At 42.8% G+C, this 18,256-nt stretch overlaps 1 protein-coding gene across 4 annotated transcripts in view; it reads left to right on the top strand.

Moving 5' to 3' along the window:
• The first annotated feature begins 6,547 nt into the window (after positions 1–6,547).
• The window catches only part of CBFB (core-binding factor subunit beta), a 59,826-nt gene continuing 48,117 nt past the window's right edge, over positions 6,548–18,256 (top strand). For all 4 annotated transcript variants that reach the window (XM_029205891.1, XM_029205901.1, XM_029205911.1 and 1 more), the window contains exons 1-3: positions 6,548–6,850; positions 7,079–7,165; positions 11,678–11,794. In XM_029205891.1, the coding sequence (XP_029061724.1) occupies positions 6,773–6,850; positions 7,079–7,165; positions 11,678–11,794 (282 nt within the window). In that variant the 5' untranslated portion in view covers positions 6,548–6,772. The remainder of the gene's footprint in view (positions 6,851–7,078; positions 7,166–11,677; positions 11,795–18,256) is intronic.

Below are 18,256 nucleotides of genomic sequence, written 5' to 3'. Positions count from 1 at the left end.
AATTCTGTCTGCCTATTTATAAGGCAATGTTACAGCATGATGGGAAGCCCTGCCTGCAAGGATGGTTTAGAGCCTGTCAAATTTGGGAAAGAATCCAAGAACAGAGCAAGGTGTCAAGGTATCAGCAGAGAGACAAAAGGAGAGATGGTAAAAGAGGATGCATTTGGACTCAAGAGTTGATGAATGAGCCAGAACTGAGTGTTGAATTATTCAACCTGCCTTATTGATCCATTGATCTCTCTCTGCAGGTCTTGGTTTATTCTTGGTTGGCATTTCCTGTGTCTGAGATAGTGAGAAGAGAAATGGAGGGAGGAGGGAACAGATTTTTAAGACTCAAGAAGAGAGAAGAGGCAGTGCCAAAGAGAAATTTGGCTACAGGTATCAGGAAGCTTAAAATGCCTGTGTCTTTTGACATAGTGGATCTATTTCTGGAAACTGACCCTAAAAACACTATCCAAAACTTTTAAGAAAAAGTCTTAAGCACCACGATGTTCACAGAAGCCTTATTTTATAACAGTGAATAATGGGAAACAACCTAAATAGATGTCCGACAACAGGGGATCAGCTAAGATGCCATTAGGAGTTTTATATGATTACGTGGGAAAATACTTATGTCATAGGGTTAGGTCATAATGGAACATTCAAAACTGTACATATAGAATGTCATAGCTGGGTGAAGAAATGTGGATAGAAAGAGGCCAAAGAAAATATACTGAAATGTTAGCAGTGATTGTTTTGAAGTGGTGGACTCTCTTCTTTTCCTGTATTTCCTAAATTTTCTACAATAAATACACACAAGTTTTAAATAATTAAAACGAAATGTAAGGGTGGAGTGAGAGACACTCACATGAAGCCTGCACAGAAATAAAATAAACACAAATTAGTGGGGAGCCAACTCCTTCCAGAACCGAGGGTACTGCTGTGTCCTAGGTGTGCTGACCATCTCCCTGGCATATTGAATGGACACAACGGAGAGAATGAGGTGACACTGTGGTGCAGTCACTCTGCAGAGGACAATCAAAGGCCCCTGAACTCATATTTAAAGAAAAAGTATGAGTTTTCCTAGCAGAGAAGAGGGAGGAAGTCATGCTCGGTAGAGGGAACAGTTAGAGCAAAGGCACCGAGGCATGTGGGAAACGCAGGCAGGCCAGTGTGGCTGGATTACAGGGTGCCATGGGGAGAAATGATGGGAGATGGGATTAGGAAGGAAAGTAATGACTGTCAGGGGATCACGAATGCTGGGCTGAGGGACTTTGCCTCTCAGCCATAGGCAGACCGGAGACTTGGGGGAGGGCGCTGTGGTTAGAGCACCGCATTCTCCAGTTCCCTAGTGTAGTCTGTTTCCCATCACCCTCCAGAAACTTGGAGAGTAGGGGAGGGGAAGGGGAGCAGTCCAGCAGCCCTCACAGATGGTCAGCCAGGCCTCCTGACACCAGCCTGGCCCTCTTCCCACCACACCAGGCTCAGTCCCCAACCCCAGCCATCCAGACAAACTCCTCCACCTCCCATGACAAAGAGGCTCATTTGGAGCCTGGGCAAGATTTGCAAACGTCAAACTTGTAATTACAAGGATGAAATCATCTGGTTCCTTTTAAGCAAACGGGTTTATTGATCCCAACACTGAAGAAATGCTCTTCTGGGGAAACTTGCTCCTCTCTGCTTTCCTCTCCCTCTGGGATGGCTGAGCTGATGGAGGGAGTGTGGCAGGGCAGTTAGGAAGCGGGAAAACCTCCTGGAGGGGAAATTCTTAAAGGCCTAAGGGTGAATTGTATGGTATGTAAATTATATCTCCAAAAAGTTATTTAGGGCTCAGGAAACTGCCTCATTTAGGCAGATGACACCCTCATCCTGGACTTAAGCTCATCTCCATCCAAAAACTAGAAGCTGGGGAGAGCCAGGCTTTAGTGGCTCTGTGCCAGCCCCTGATTCTCCTTCTCTTCCACCCCCCTCAACATTCATTTGTGGCTCCAGATCCTATTTCAGCTTCAAGATGGTACACTATTTCCTCACTAACTGACGGGAAACTTTCTTCAGGAAATAGTGCACCAGTGGCTCAGGGACCTGGAAGGACTTCACCCTCACTTTGAGGAGAGGCAGGTGTGGGTGGCAGCTAACACCAGATCTGTATAAAGCCATCCTTTCTGCTGGACCTGGGAGGCAGGACGTCTAGGCCTTGACCTTCCAAGCCAAGGAGGGACAAACAGCTGGGCTCAGGGGGCAGGAACGTGCAACCATCAAGGGCAAGAGCCACGTCCTGCCTCAAGGCCCACAGTAGGACCCCCTTCATTCAACCCGTTGGGGCCCCTTTGGGAGCATGGTAGGGTGCTTCAGGAGGAATGACCCCAGCCACAGCTCTCCACAAGCTCGCAGTTCAGTTAAGGAGACAAGCAGGACTTTTGGCATCTCTACCGGTACAGGCCTTGGAATGGAATGGTTAAGGGCACCAGCCCCTCTGAACCCCAGTTTTCTCATCTGTAGAACAGGGTCAATAACGACAAACTTGCAGGGTTATGCTGAGGAGTGGACAAAGAGGATACACCCCAAAGGCTTAGCCATTTCATTACCTCTCATGGATCAGGGTCTTGTCCATATCCTGTGGTCACTTATTTACCTTTTCAGAGCCTCTATTTCCTTATCTGTCAGACAGGGACAAGGAGGACTGTCTTAGAAGGTGGTTGTGGGAATTAACTGACATAAGGGGCATAAAAGCACCCAGTTCAGAGATTCACAGTTGGGCCAGACAATTAAGGGTTCCCTCAATACCCTACTCAGGGGTATCGTGCTTTCTCTGCCCACCATCCAAGATCAGTGGGAGCAGCTGCCCACTGGGAAAGCAGGAGAGAGGAGGCCCTGGGCTGACGGAATCCTTAGGAGAGGAAGGCTCCGAGCAGCAGGGCTTCAGAGAATTCAGCCAGGTTTGTGGGGTTGGGAGGGTGTTTCTAGGCAATGGACAGACACCCTCAGGCTTCTATCTGTGGGCCCTGCTAGAGCTGGCTCTTAGCAAACTCCTTCACTGGGTGGTGCCTGGACCAATCCATACTCATCTGGACAGAAGCACAGAGCTAAATATACCTGATGTAGGCGAAATTTTCCTTTATTAATTTCCTTGAATCCAGTTTTTAAAATAAGTGAAAAAAATTTAACAACAACCAAAAAAGGCATACAGAGGTCAGTCGAGGAGATGGCCTCCTTCAGCCTGCGGCTCGTTTCCCGGTCATCCTGGCCGGTTGGACGCCAGACAATGGCGAGTGTGGGTTACCCTGTGGCCTGGAGTTGCCAAAGGCTGTCTGTGGTGCTGCTGTTCCGGGTCTGCCTGGCAGACTTTCCCATCCCTTTCCTTCAGGCCGTCATCCCCCCCAACCCCCACCCCCGTGAGGCTGACACTTAGATTGCTCTGTCCTGCTCTGAACTCCCACTGCTCCGAGTCCTGCCCCCTTAAGCTTAGAAGGGATTTGTCTTGACCATGACCTTTTCCTTGTCAAAAAAGTTCATGGGGGCTTTCTGGCTCTGCTGCTGCCAAGGCCCCTGTGAAAAAGCTTGTGGCGAAGGGGGGCAAAAAAAGAAGCTAGTACTGAAGTTTACCCTTGACTGCATCCACCCTGCAAAAGATGGAATCATGGATGCTGCCGATTTTGAGCAGTTTCTTTAGGAGAGAATCAAAGTGAACGGAAAAGCTGGGAATCTTGGTGGAGGGGTTGTAACAATCAAGAGAAGCAAGAGCAGGATGACTGTAATGTCTGAGGTGCCTTCTCCCAAAAGGTATCTGAAATATCTCACCAAAAAATATTTGAAGAAGAATAATCTACATGATTGGTTATGCGTAGCTGCTAACAGCAAAGAGCGTTACGAATTGCATTTCTTCCAGATTAATCGAGATGAAGAAGTGGGGGAAGATGAGGATTAAAATTCAACTATCTGGAATATTTTGTACGAGTTCTTGAATAAAACTTGGGAACAACAACAAGAAGTTCATGTCTGTCTGAGCATCTAGGCCACTCCAGTGAGATTTCAACTTTTATTTATTCCACATTTCCCAGGGCAGAAACGATTATTGCTAGAATCCAAACACCAAGGTCAGCTGCAGGTCCGTGAGCCCTACCTGGACCCACTGTGGAGTAAGAGTGCTTCCCTGTGAATCATCTTTTGGAGACAGAAATGAAAGGTTTTACACAAATGTCTACCTGAACAGAATGTGGTGGTGTTGCATGGTGTCACAGGGGATATCCTTTTTTCCTGCTATTGAAGTCAACAGCAGAAACTCTGCTCCCCAGACCACAGTCCATATTGACTGAGAGCAAACTCATCACCTTCCTCTCATTTAAACAATGGCTGTGTTGTCCTAGTGCCCAAAGGTCTTCTTAGTTGAACTGGAAAGACTTAAGGGAGAAGCAGCAGATGGATGAAAACTTCTATTCCTTGTGACTGACTTAGTTCTGCCTTGGTAACTTGGGGTAGAGGCTGCCTCACTTACCTCCCAACATAAAGTGCAGATGTTTTAAGGCTGGTTGTATCCATACTTTGTGCTGATGTGAAGGTTCCCCCTTCAGTTTCACCAGAATCTTTAGGCAGTGAAACTAAAATGGCACCTTTTGCCAGATGTAGCTGATACAAACTGTTCAGTGGGCGCACCATGTACTACTCTGACTCCCTCCTTTTGGGAAAACTGCTATTCCCTTCTTTGAACCATCAGCTTCTCTCTGAGGCTGCCAATCTCAGGCCCCCAATCCGCAATGGGAGAGCATGTGACTTTAGTTGGCCAGTGTCATCACATCTGCCTGGAAATGGTGATTTTGGCAGAGGGGAGAGTATGTGACCCAGACTGGGCCAATCTGGGAGATGGAGACTTTGGAGATGGAGAAGTGGCTGCTCCCATCCTTTGTCAGGAAATGAATGCCATCGAAGAGATGCTGAGAGAATTAGCAGTGAGAAGCAATGGAGAACCGAAGAGTCCCTCTCTGTGATTTGTTTACTTAAAGTAAAACTGACAACTTTTTAGCTTTAAGTTTTTTTGAATTGGTTTTCAGTCACTTGCAATTGAAAGACACCTGAGGGAAAGATTCTGGGATAGCTGGAGGCCCAACAACAGTGGTTGGTGACATCTGTAACTATGTATACCCTTTCTGTTTGTGTACAGACATACATTCACACTGGCTAGGTGTAGGCCAGGGAGCATGCCCTTAGAAGGAGTTGATTCTATGTTTGCTATTCAGAAAGAGTGTGTTTGTTAAAACTACCAGCCTACAGGTTTGCTTTTGCTGAAAACTCTCTCCCTGACCTCGGGCAATCAGTCACTAACTGGACCTCAGGGTGAGCAACCAATCCAGTTTGCCAGGGACTGAGTGGTTTCCTGGGACATGGGACTTTCACTGCTAAAACCAGGATACTCCATCATCCTAGCTGAGTTCCATATCCGTAAAAACGAGATTGGATTGGACTAGAAAGGGGTGGGAAAGTCTGCCAAATCCTGCATTCAGGCAGACATTGCCAACTGCCCTTGGCACTAATTCCTGTGAACTTAAGTGTATCCTCACAATCCTTTGCAATAAGGCCAGCTACTGTCAATCAGAGTTGGCACCTATTTGCCATACTTGGACTGAGTTTTTGACAAGCTGAGATTTTAAGGATCAGAATTTATTGAAGACCAACTTTGAGTCAAGCTCTGCCATAAATCCCATATCAGGCTCTCTCCAGCTTGGGCTAAATGACTTCCCTAGAACTTGTGGATCTTGTTGCACATTTGTGTAAATATATGAACTGGTATTGGGTTATATAAGTCAGCTTGTTCTTTAGAAACTTAAATTTATTGAGTGCTCATCATGTGCTAGAATTACGTAAAGGCTCTCATGCTAACACTGCGAGCTTGTGAGAGCCTGCATTTTGGAAAAACGCAAACTGAGGCTTAGCGCGGTCCAGTGCCTATCTAAGGGCCTCAGCCAGCAGGCAGGGGAGTTGAGTAAGATCCCACTTGAGGCCCTTCTGACTCCAACAGCTCCGACCTTTCCACCATTATGCGGATTCAGATGGATTCTTTGGTCTCTTTCCACCTTTAGTCTTTGATGTGCACAGCCTACACCCCTCCCGGTCGGTTCTCGGACGCAAAGTCTCCAAGGACTTCAGTTTCCTCGCGTTCACGTGACATTTTGGGGTTACATCGCGCTGCTGTGGAGCCCAAAAGTTCCAGTGGAAAGGAAGAACCCGCATGGGCCGCTCCCTGTCTCCAAGAACCGGGCAGATCCCCACCGGACGATTCCACACCAAGTGGCACGCGGGCGGTCCAGAGGAACAGGGCCACGCCGCGGGAGGAGCTCCGCTTCGCTGCAGCCCAGCGGCGCCGAGGGCGGACAGGCAGCGCATGCGCGGCGCGGAGTTGTGAATGGTGCGTTTTGTTTGCTGGAGTTTGGGGCGGGCGGGCGCGCGAGGAGGAGGGGTGGGGCCGACGGGGGCGGGGCGGGCGGGCTAGCGAGGTGGGCGGTGAGAGGAAGTGGCGGCGGCGGCGGCGGCGGCCGGAGGCGGAGGGTGCTGGGTCCGCGCGGGCGGTAGGCAACTGCTGAGGCGGCGGCGGCGGCGGCGGCGGCGGCGTGGGCTGGGCTCGAGCGGGCGGCGGCACCTCAGACTCCCGGCGCGGGAGCCCACGCGGGCGGGCGCCTGAAACAAAGAGAAGCGAGAGTCAGGGCGCCGCGGGTGCGCGGTCAGTCGGTCAGCGCAGAGCCGGCCAGCGGGTGCCCGCGGAAGCCCGGAGCCCGGCCGGCCGGCGCAGCCTCGGGGCGGGAAGATGCCGCGCGTCGTGCCCGACCAGAGAAGCAAGTTCGAGAACGAGGAGTTCTTCAGGAAGCTGAGCCGCGAATGTGAGGTGAGGCAGGCGGGCGGCGGGGAGGCCGCGGCGCGCCCCGAGCGGGCCCGGGCGGAGAAAAGTTTGGGCGGCGCGGCTCCCGGGAACCCCGCGCCGGCGCGCCTGCGGAGGGGCAGTCTCGCCCGGGCAGCCATCTGCCCGCAGACTCTGGTTGCCCTTATCGGTGCCGCGCGGGGCGGGCGGCATCGCGGATTTGGCTTCTGATTTCGGGCCGTCTCTGCCTTGCAGATTAAGTACACGGGCTTCAGGGACCGGCCCCACGAGGAGCGCCAGGCGCGCTTCCAGAACGCCTGCCGCGACGGCCGCTCGGAAATCGTAAGTCGGCGGGGCCGGGGGCACAGGGGAGCAAGCCGCGCGCGGGTCACTTGTTGCGCGGGGGCCGCCGCGGCCCAGGCCGGTTCCGGACGGCGCCGCGGACGCCGCGGCTCCCGGAACTGAGCGGGCGCCGTCTCACTTCCTACTCGGGATTCAAAATGCGAAACCAGACACTGGCGGGCCGCGTCCTCGCGGGGAGACTCTTCCCAGTGGTTCTCGGCGGGTGGATTATGTTTCCCAGACACGACTCGGCAAACACTTTGCCGCGAGTGGAACTCAAACCGGAGCCCAACTAAACAAGGAAAGGTCGTTGTATAGGCTGTGACACTGATTAAAGAAAGGGTCGGTTATTAGTAGGAAGAAAACACCCTTACGGAAAAAATTGGGCTTCGTTCAGGGTTCTGATTCTTGGGCGATAGTTTGTGTCTTAGACGCTAGATTTTTCGTAAACCTATATGTGAAACTGTCTTATTTTCAGTATAGCTGAGAATAAATCTGAGAGTAAATCCAGTTATCTGTTGTCCTAATAGAGGGGGGAAAAAAGCCCTCAAGAACGTGCCATCTTCTTTTCTTAGAATGTTAAGCTTCAGGAGAATCAGAAAGAAACCATTTGGTGTTTTTTTGTTTTTGTTTTTTCCCCAAACCTAAAAAACATATCCCGTTTAGGCCTGAAGTTACTAAAGAATTGCATGGATTTGCAAAACCCACTGCTGATCCGAGGCCCTGTTTTAGGTGGTGGATTTGGTGCCTTACCTCCATGAAACCTAATGTTGAAAAAAATTCAAGTGTCCTAGTTCCCCTCATCTCCTTTTGGTTTGTCCTACTGGAGGTGCTAATGAAGAGAGAATGATGAAGCCAAAAAGTGCATAGGAAAAAACTAAAGAGAAGAGGTTGATTATTAATTTTTAAAAAAGTTGTAGCACTGTATAATGGAACCTGATTATCTGCTCCATGACTTGGACCATTGCATGTGCATACACTTGAAGGTATGGAAGCAGTTTGAATTTAGGTTAACAATAGGAAGACATATTGAAACATTTGCTTCTCCCATTCCTTGTACAGTAGAGAATCTATTTATTGGTATTGAGACATAATTCACATATCATAAAATTCTCCCTTTTCATCACTGAAATCGTTTATTTTTAAAAAATATTTTGATGCTTAAAATGAAGGCTTTTTAGAATTGTATTACAGATCATGAGAAGATACTGGCCAAATTTATTAGGAACTCTAGAATATTTGGTCATTATTGCACATTATAAAAGAAAGTGTCTAGATTTTAGCCCACTTTTTTGAGTGTTTGTAATAGTTATATGATTCAAATGTATAGGACAAATACTTTCTGGTTTTGGCACTGAGTGGTAGAAGAATCATTCATTAGTTGGCTCAGTGATTATATCATCCTTTGTCTGAATTTCCTTTTGGAATAGGTGGATGGTATACCCAACCCATGGATGTTTTGGAAGTAACTTTATTTTTGGAAGGAATTTCACATTTCCCTCTCTTTCTAGTTTCCCCCCCTTTAATTCAATGTTAGCCATATTTAAATTGAGAGATTTTTAGCTTCTAGAGGATGGAGACCACATTAATTCCGTATGTGCCCCCTCTGTATGGGTTTTGCACAGTGTCTTTTGCATCATAAGTACTTGATTATTTGAATTTAGAGGTTACTTCGCTTAATGCCCAAAATATATCTTATGACTTATAAACAGGCTGTGGTTTTTACTTACTTGGTGGTGGAAAATAGGCGTGGAAAAGGCATTTTTTGGCTTCTATTTTGACAGCAGCCATGTATGATAAAAATATGCGTAGTTCCCAAAACTATATCCAACACTTTCTCCCCTCTATTTTATTCTTTTTATTATGAACATCTCCTTAACTTTATCAGTGAGGTTAATGAAGGATTTATTTTGTATTTAGATGCGAAACAGTGTAAGGCTGTGATGCTCATCTCTTCTTAGTTATAAAACTTATCCAGACTCCATATCATAGCATGAAATAAAAGTGATTATGGGTGAGGGGTAGAATTTATTTGGTAAAACCTGATTTATTCCTTATATAAGCTCTTGTAGTAGGAGTGTTAGAGATATCTTCAACACTAATGATTAATAAAAGAAAAAAATACTTATGAGAGGTACGGTGACTACTGTGAAAGCAGTAAAAACTATGTATTTTTAATCCTGAAGATGGAAGAATAAAAGGTATGTTGGACTGGCACAGGTGTGCTATTTTACAGTTTAATGAAACCTGTAAAGTATAGTCAGGACATTCTAGAAATCCTCCATACAGACACTTTTACCAGTGTGACATCTTTGTGTTTTCAAACAGAATTTTCCGAACTCCTAGGTATATGTAGGTGTTCCAGTAAAAAAAATAAAATAAAATAAAGAGTTCTGTGGTCAGATAAATTTGGGAAATGGCATTTTAGAGTGATCTGTTTTTACCACTTCTGTCTCAGAGAGGGATGTTGTTGAGATAATGGACATGAAGTGATGAAGCAGGAAATCTCTTCTGAGGTTGGCCTTCAGGCAGGAGGTGAGGTAATAAGAGCTGCAGAATGTCTTCACCTAACACAGAGCTGATTTGGGGTACACTGGTGGCAGAAGGATTTGTAACTAGGTGAATACTGAAGAAACATGGCTGCGGGATTTTGACGGAGGGTATTCATTCATGGGCAGAATCTCTTATCTGCCCTGAGAATTTCATTATCTGAGACTGACAAGGTTGGCTGTCTTCTTCAGCTCAAAATTACTTCTCATTGTATTTAGCAAATACATGTAGCATTTACTTGGTACTGTTCTAAGCACTTTACAAATACTGGAAACTGAGGTTCAGAGTTAAGTAATTTGCCTCAGGTCACACAGCCTAGGCAGTTTGCCACCTAGTGTCTGTTTTCATTTGAACTATTATTAGTTCATTTCAGTTCAATGGTTGTTTTTTAAACTTATGCTAATAGTGGACAATTTTTTTTTTAAGATTAATATTGTAATATTGATGTTTGTTCAGCCTCTATTCATATAAAACATTTACCACAAGAAAAGGTATCCCAGTGATTAGGGAAATGCCATTAAAGATGTCTGTAGAGGTTTAGCAGTTAGGTTGACAGTTGTACCTACTAGTACCAATCATAGGAAGTACTGTAATTTTTATCTCTAAAGAATCTAAGCCCTTAATCATCAGGGGAACTAGCGGATAGCTGAATCAACTAATGCTTTAAACAAATTGCCCAAAAATGTGAACCCCTTGCTTTCAGATGAAGACTATGCTTGGAAACAAATTATGCTTAAGAACTGTAGTTAGTAAAATAAAACAAACAAAAAGTTCTCTGATTTCAACAAAGAAGAGTTAACATTTAGATGATGAAAAAAAATTTTTTTCAAATGTTTTTTACTTATTTCTTTCATATTTACCCTGGGGAAGAGGGACATGGTTATTTCCATTTTTTACTTGGGGGAAATATAGAGTAAATTGCTCAGGGGCTACACAGAATGAGACTGTATTGAAATGGTTTTAGATTGTTCTGTCTGTTGAGCTGTGCCGTCCAAATCTTTTATAAATATTAGATGAATACTCTTTTGTTATTGTCAGAATCAGTTCTCCTAAAGTCGGGTTTTAGAAAATGCATATTTTTTTAATCATCCAAGGTTTTAGAGAGATGAGAAGTAGTCACATCACATGCTAGTGTATGGTTTATCAGAGGAGAGACAGTCCCAGGTGCATTTTTATTTTCAGTAGGAAGGTATTAACATTTATTTGTATTCACTGTGCAAGTGACTGGAATTTGGGAAACTGGATAAAATAGACACCTATGGGGATGAAAAGGTCTGTATTTTTTAAGCTGAGCCTTTCCTGAAACTAGAATTTTTGTCTCTGAGAGAGAATTCTGCTAAAAACCATAATGGAGGATATTGTCTTCATCTTATAAATTTTGGTTATTAAAAAGCACTTGAAGTGATATTTGGTTAGTTTATTCATGATAATGAGCTCCTCCCAATGTGATATATTGTGGAGATATTTTCACTTCCAGTCATCTCCAAGTGCATTTTTAACATGGGTTTTGGAGCATAGTGTTTCTTTGAGCAAGAGAAATCAGGAAAAATTAAAATGTCTCATTTGCACAACTTTAAATTGTGGTATGCTTTAAAATTCAAAATATTCAGCTCTTCAGTGATTTTCACATTTAAAAATACAGGTTTTTAAATACAGTGATGGTGGCTTCTGGTTAGACATTAGCAGTGCACTATACTAACGTCAGCAAAAAATGACCTGAAAGAAAGTATTGATTCCATGTCTGATTTTATATTTAAGCAGCCAATGGCAAATGTCCTCAAAATGGAATCAGATGTTTGTAACTTAATACTTAAGAAAAATGATGAGTGCATGTTTTTTTACTTTTAAGTAATCTTGGTGCTGCCTGGCTTAAGACAGAAACTGATGTAAAAATAAATGACTGCCTGCATAATTTATGTAATGTCCTGCTCCTGATCCTGTTTGTATTGATTTTTCTAAAAGGCTTTTGTGGCCACAGGAACCAATCTGTCTCTCCAGTTTTTTCCGGCCAGCTGGCAGGGAGAACAGCGACAAACACCTAGCCGAGAGTATGTCGACTTAGAAAGAGAAGCAGGCAAGGTAGGAAACATTTCTTTGCAATTTGAAATACTGTGGATTGTTTTATTACTAGAGATTATCTGATGATTTACATTTTAATAAATAGATCACAGGTTTGATTATTCAGGCATATGATCAGATTTGTTTTCATTCCGTATTATAAAGATATAATACAATTTTTAAAAATCAAATTTTTTATATAATTTTATTGCTAATTTCATGTTTATATCATTTGCCATAGAAAGTTCTAGCCCTTAAAGAGAGTAGTGTGCTTTCTTACATGTAACATTTGAAACTTAATTCCTTTGAAGTGTTGACAAGAAATTTTTTGTTCTACTAAAATGTGTGTGACTATAGTGTTGTAAAAAAAAAATGAAATTTAGAGAAAAATGGGAAAAGCCTGTGTAGGCTTAAAATTTAATAATATTTGGAAATAGTTTATGGTTAGCTTTCTACTTCTGTTAATATAGCAAATTTAATTTTGAGAAAAACAATGTGAAGATGTTAACTTGGAAATAATTTTTTTGTTTTGAGGAAAAGCTTCTGGGAAACATAAATGTCTTAAAATTATTATGTTGGAAGTTTAGGTTGAATATATGGAAAATGTAGTTGGAAATGTTTAAGCTGAGAGCCATATTAAAATCTAAGTTAAATGTGTTTATGATTTTGATGAAATGTTAATGAATAATATCTTGGATTGGTTCATCTTTTAATTTGGAAATTGACTTCTTGAAATAAAATATTTAAAGAAAATTTTTTGACCTCATTTTGTACTCAGTATTTCTCCTGTTTCCTTTGCAGTGTATTTCTATACCTATTTTTATTAACTTGCTAAATTACTTTTCTAAGTGTCATCGTGAATAGTATAACCTATCACTTTATTTGCAAAACATAAGGAACGTCTAAATAGTCCTTTGAGGAACTTAAAAGATTTTTGTATTGGACTGTATTAGGAAAAGGATTTTCTTTTTATTTATTGATTGAATTTTTGAATTTTATTTTTTATACAGCAGGTTCTTATTGTTATCTATTTTATACATATTAGTGTATACATGTCAATCCCAATCTCCCAATTCATCCCACCACCACCACCCCTCCGAAAAGGATTTTCTTATTTTGTATATATACAACGAAGAGGGGTTTTTTTGTTTCCTTTAATTTTATTTATTTATTATTTTTAAAAATAAATTTTATTGATTGATTGATTTTGGCTGTGTTGGGTCTTCGTTGCTGCACATGGGCTTTCTCTAGTTGTGGCGAGCGGGAGCTACTCTTTGTTGCGGTGCGCAGGCTTCTCTTGTTGTGGAGCACGGGCTCTAGGCACACGGGCTTCAGTAGCTGTGGCACGTGGGCTCAGTAGTTGTGGCACATGGGCCCTAGAGCATAGGCTCAGTAGTTGTGGCGCACGAGCTTAGTTGCTCTGCGGCACGTGGGATCTTCCCGGACCAGGGCTTCAACCTGTGTCCCCTGCATTGGCAGGCGGATTCTTAACCACTGCGCCACCAAGGAAGTACAAGACCACATTATCTTTGGACTTAAGCCATTGAGATGTTTTCAGTTATATGATCAACAAGAACAAAAACGTTAGATGGCTTATTCTAGAATTTAGAGGTTTTGTTTTCAAATATATCAGGAAGAGTGCTAGAACTGATGTAAGAAACTTATATTTTAATACTTGTTTTATAATTTTTTTTCTGTAAAGGGCCAGAGAGAAAATATTTTCAGTTTTGCAGGCGTATGTTCTCTGTTGCAACTACTCAGGTTCGCTGTTACAGTGTGAAAGGAGCCATAGACAATACGTAAACAAATGAACGTGGCTGTGTTCCAAGGATGGTAATGCTGGCAGAAATCTGTATCTTTCCCTCAGATTTAAATCTGTAAATGTTTGTGCATAGATGATATATTTCTCAAATATAATTTTACCAACACTTGTACTACGCCAGTAGAATCTAGGGGAAAAAAAATTTAATGAAAAAAAAAACCCTGCTAGTATATCACTCTATACCACTGGGATAAATAAGTACTCCAGTGAATTTAGAGAAAAGATAACCCGTGTTTTCTCATCCATAGAGCTCAGGCTACAGGGTCTCTTATTTCTCGTCCTCCTTTTTTATGATGTCTTTCTGATAACCATTAACGTTTATTTCTGTGCCCATAGGACTAGAAGCAAAGCAAATTGAAGGAATTTCCCTAAATGTTAATTATTTGCCTCTGCTCCTTATATTGGATCCAAAATCAGTGTCTCTTCTTCCACATACTCTTGACCTTGTTACATCCTAAGGCAGCTTAGTTCTCTTCCCATTCAAACCCAGCTTTGAGAAGATGAGTGGTTAAGCCTTTCAAGTTAGGTATAATTAAGTCCTGGCTTCATATACTACTTCATTTATTACTCTATAACTTTGGACAAGTTATTTTATCTTTATGGTCCTCAATTATATCGTGAGTTTAATACATATCTCCCAGGGTGGCCGTAGTGATTAAATGAAATAGTGTATATAAAGTGCTTAGCTCAGTACCTGACACAGTTACTCAAAAGTTCATTCAGAAGTTCTTTGTTGAACACCTGTTATGTATACTGAGTGAACACTGTCCTGGGCACTTGAGATGCATCAGTGAACAAAACAAAGATCCTGTCCTAGAGGTTGTTTTATGGAAGGAATGGAGTAGTAGGCAATATGCATAGTACATAAGGTATGTAATATGTTACAGAGTGGTAAGTGCTCTGGAAAAAAAGGAAAATTAGAGTAAAATAAGGGTTATCAATGAACAGGAATGTCTGTAATTTTAAATAGGATAGTCTGGGTAGAGAAGGTCATATTTGAGCAGAGACCCGAAGGAGGTTAGGGAATGATGAGCCATGCAGATATCTGAAGGAAAGATGTTCCAGACAGAGGACACAGCCTTGTAAAGGCCCTAGAGTGGGAGCTTGCACAGTGTGTTTATTAAACAACAAGCAGGCCGGTATGGCTGGAGTAGACTGAGTGAGGAGGAGAGGAGTAGAAGAGATGAGGGAGATGTCAAGGAGCCGGTTTATGTGACTATGGGAGACCATGCAACAAGGTGGACTTTATTCTGAGTGGAGTGGGGAGTAGTTTCTGCTTTTTGAGCACATCAGTGATATGATCTGCCTTAAGTTTTGAAAGGATCACTCTAGCTGCTGGGTTAACAGGTTTAGGGGGCAAGAGTGAAGCAGGGGGACCAGTTGGGCTATTGCTTTAGTCTTGGTGAGAGACTAGGCTGGTAGCAATGGAAGTGGTGAGAAGTAGTCATAGTCTGGATATATTTTGAGGTAGAGCCAACAGGATTTGCTTATGGATTGGATGTAAGGTGTGAGAGTCAAGAATGACTCCAGGGGCTTCCCTGGTGGCGCAGTGGTTAAGAATCCGCCTGCTAATGCGGGAGACACGGGTTTGAGCCCTGGTCCGGGAAGATCCCACGTGGCATAGAGCAGCTAAGCCTGTGTGCCACAACTACTGAGCCTGTGCTCTAGAGCCCACAAGCCACAACTGCTGAGCTCACAAGCCACAACCACTGAAGCCCGTGCTCCTAGAGCCCATGCTTCGCAACAAGAGAAGCCATTGCAATGAGAATCCCGTGCACCACAACGAAAAGTAGCCCCTACTCGCCACAACTAGAGAAAGCCCACGGGCAGCAACGAAGACCCAGCTCAGCCAAAAATAAAATAAATTAATAAATAATTTTTTTTTAAAAATCTTTAAAAAAACGAATGACTCTGGGCTTTCCTGGTGGCACAGTGGTTAAGAATCCACCTGCCAATGCAGGGGACGCGGGTTTGAGCCCTGGTCTGGGAAGATCCCACATGCCGCGTAGCAGCTAAGCTCGTGCACCATAACTACTGAGCCTGCGTGCTGCAACTACTGAAGCCCACGAACCTAGAGCCCGTGCTCCACAACAAGAGAAGCCACCGCAATGAGAAGCCTGGGCACTGCAACAAAGAGTAGCCCCCACTCGCCGCAACCAGAGAAAGCCTGCGCGCAGCAACGAAGACCCAACACAGCCAAAAATAAATAAATAAATTAAAAAAAAAAAAGAATGACTCTTAACTTTCTGGTTAGAGCAGCTGGGAGTATGGGATTACTGTCATCTGAGATGAGAAAAGCTGTGGGTGGAGCAATTTTGAGGAGCAGTTTAGTATATGTGAGTTTGTGGTGGTAGCTTGTTGCAGCTTCTGTTTTCTCACCACCCACCCTTAACTTCTTAAGTTATGGCACTGCTTTTTCATAAGTGACCCTTTGCTTATCTCAAGAGTTCAGTGGCTTTTTTTTTTTAAATCAACTTTATTGAAGTATAGTTTACTTACCAAAAAATGCACCCACTTTAAGTGTATAATTTGAGTTTTAACAAATGTACACACCCATGTAAACACCACCCACAATCCAGATAATGTTTCAGTCCCCTCGTGCCCTTTTACAGGAATCTGGGAGTGGCTTGGCTGGGTGGTTCTGGCTTAGGGTCTCCTAGGAGATTGCAGTCAAGCTCTTGGGGCTGTGCAGCCTCTGAGGGCTTGGCTGGAGCTAAAGGATCCCCTTCCAAGCTCACTCATCACTTTTGGTCAGTGGCTTCAGTTCCTAGTCACATGTTCCTCTCCATAGAGAGAAAAAGAATGAGGTCACCCTGCTTTTTATGACCTATTCTCTGATCACTTGTGTCTTCTCCTGTTCATTAGAAGTGAGTCACTAAGTCTAGCCCACACTCAACAGGGAGGGGGTTGGTTTATTCACAAACATGAGAGGAGGCTGGGGCCATTGGGGCCATCTTGGAGGCTGGCTACCACAATGTTCACTTAAATTTGATGAATTCAGAAAAAAATTAGAATGCTAATAGGAAACAGAAGCTCCATAGTCTCTTTGATTTGAAATACGGCTTTATGATCTAAGAAAGTGGTCATAGCAAAACCAGTCCTTTTATTCATTCTTTCTACCTTTGTGTTTGTAGGAATATTTTCAAACCAAGGGTCTTCAGTAAGGAACGTCTGTTAATGGATAACTGACCATCAAGTCAGAGCACACAATTTTATAGTCTTGCAAATATATTTGAAACTTTTGCACCCAGGTATCTAGTGAGTTGTCTACATTGACTCTTAATAAGGGTCTTTCTTAGAAGAGGTTTAAAATAATACAGTGTAGTGGAAAGAGCTCTGGATATAAGTCAAAAGACAATCATAACTGGTTTCCTTACCTGTAAATGGGAATCAGAATGTCTTCCCTATTCATATACCTCATGTGAGGATTAAATGACGTACCAGAATATGTGAAAATGCCTTTTAAATTGTAAAGCCCTATCCAAAGTTAGGCTATTTGATGGGTTTGTAGGGTGAGATTATAGATAATCAAGGAGTTTTAGTGCTGTAGAGTGCCTTAGGTCAGCTTCACTTCAGGTAGCTCTACTATGTTGGGAGACTGCATCTTTCCCAAGTGGTCCATCCTGGTATTTTATAAACCTAAACAGCCAAAATATTTATAATTCTTCCTTAACTTAAACTGCTTTCCTCTAATTTAGCTGTCAGAAGACAAGGGATGCAACAGATAGAATTGAAATCATTCTTATGTTAAATTTTTGTAGACCAAACAACACCCAATTCATTTGATCTTTCCTCTTAGAATCTATTTCCAATTGATTTTTATTTCAAACAAATGCAGATAATTATGGTTGACCATAAGTTATTAGTCTTGAGTGGTCAGAGTAATGGTTTTTGCATGCATTGTGTTTTTGAAAGCCTCCTTAGGTTTTTAAATTAATGATTGTTTATGCTTACTACGTGATCCTAGTTTGTGAGCATGAAGGGTATGAAAACACTTTATAAACTGAACAAATGAACTTTATAGTGCTATTTACCATTTTTTCTATGGAAATTGAATATACTATCTAGTTTTATCTAGATATATCTAGAATATACTATCTGGTCCCAGAAAAAGCAGTTAAACTTTATATGGTTGTTGCATTGCTATTTATACCTTATGATTTTAATTGATAGTCAGGTAATGTTAATAGCAGACATTGGGAGTAATTATAATGTGTATGGCGTTAGAGTAGGTACTTTTAAACATTTTTGATAAGTTATGTGTTTTACTTTTTTTGTCCTTTCTGAACATTTATACTTAAAATGAAAATCTTTTATCATTCATTTTCATCAGCATAAAATAAGGAAGCAAAATTTAACAGCATTTGATTTAATGCATGAGGACAAACTCTTGTTTTAAATGTCTTCAAAGGTCTGTGACTGCTGCTTCTGGAGTGTTTTGCTTACTTGCTTGCAGGATCTTTGTCCCAAAATAAATATTGTGTCTGTTTATATACCATCCACAATTTGGCAGAGTTTAGAGGACTCCTTAATGTTAGCTTTGAGAAATCCGTATTCAGGCTCAGCAGCAAGTTCCCTCTCCTCCTTATACAGCCCAGTCACTCCAAATAAAAGATATCTGTGGTAACGCTTCGGAATGTGGTTTCCCCAAGAGAAATTGA

This window comes from Monodon monoceros, unplaced genomic scaffold (genome assembly GCF_005190385.1).
Source record: "Monodon monoceros isolate NGI ecotype Baffin Bay Population unplaced genomic scaffold, NGI_Narwhal_1 Super_Scaffold_10, whole genome shotgun sequence".
Taxonomy (NCBI): Eukaryota; Metazoa; Chordata; class Mammalia; order Artiodactyla; family Monodontidae; genus Monodon; species Monodon monoceros.
The sequence above is the reverse complement of the archived record's forward strand: the minus strand, read 5'-3'. Positions and strand labels throughout refer to the sequence as shown.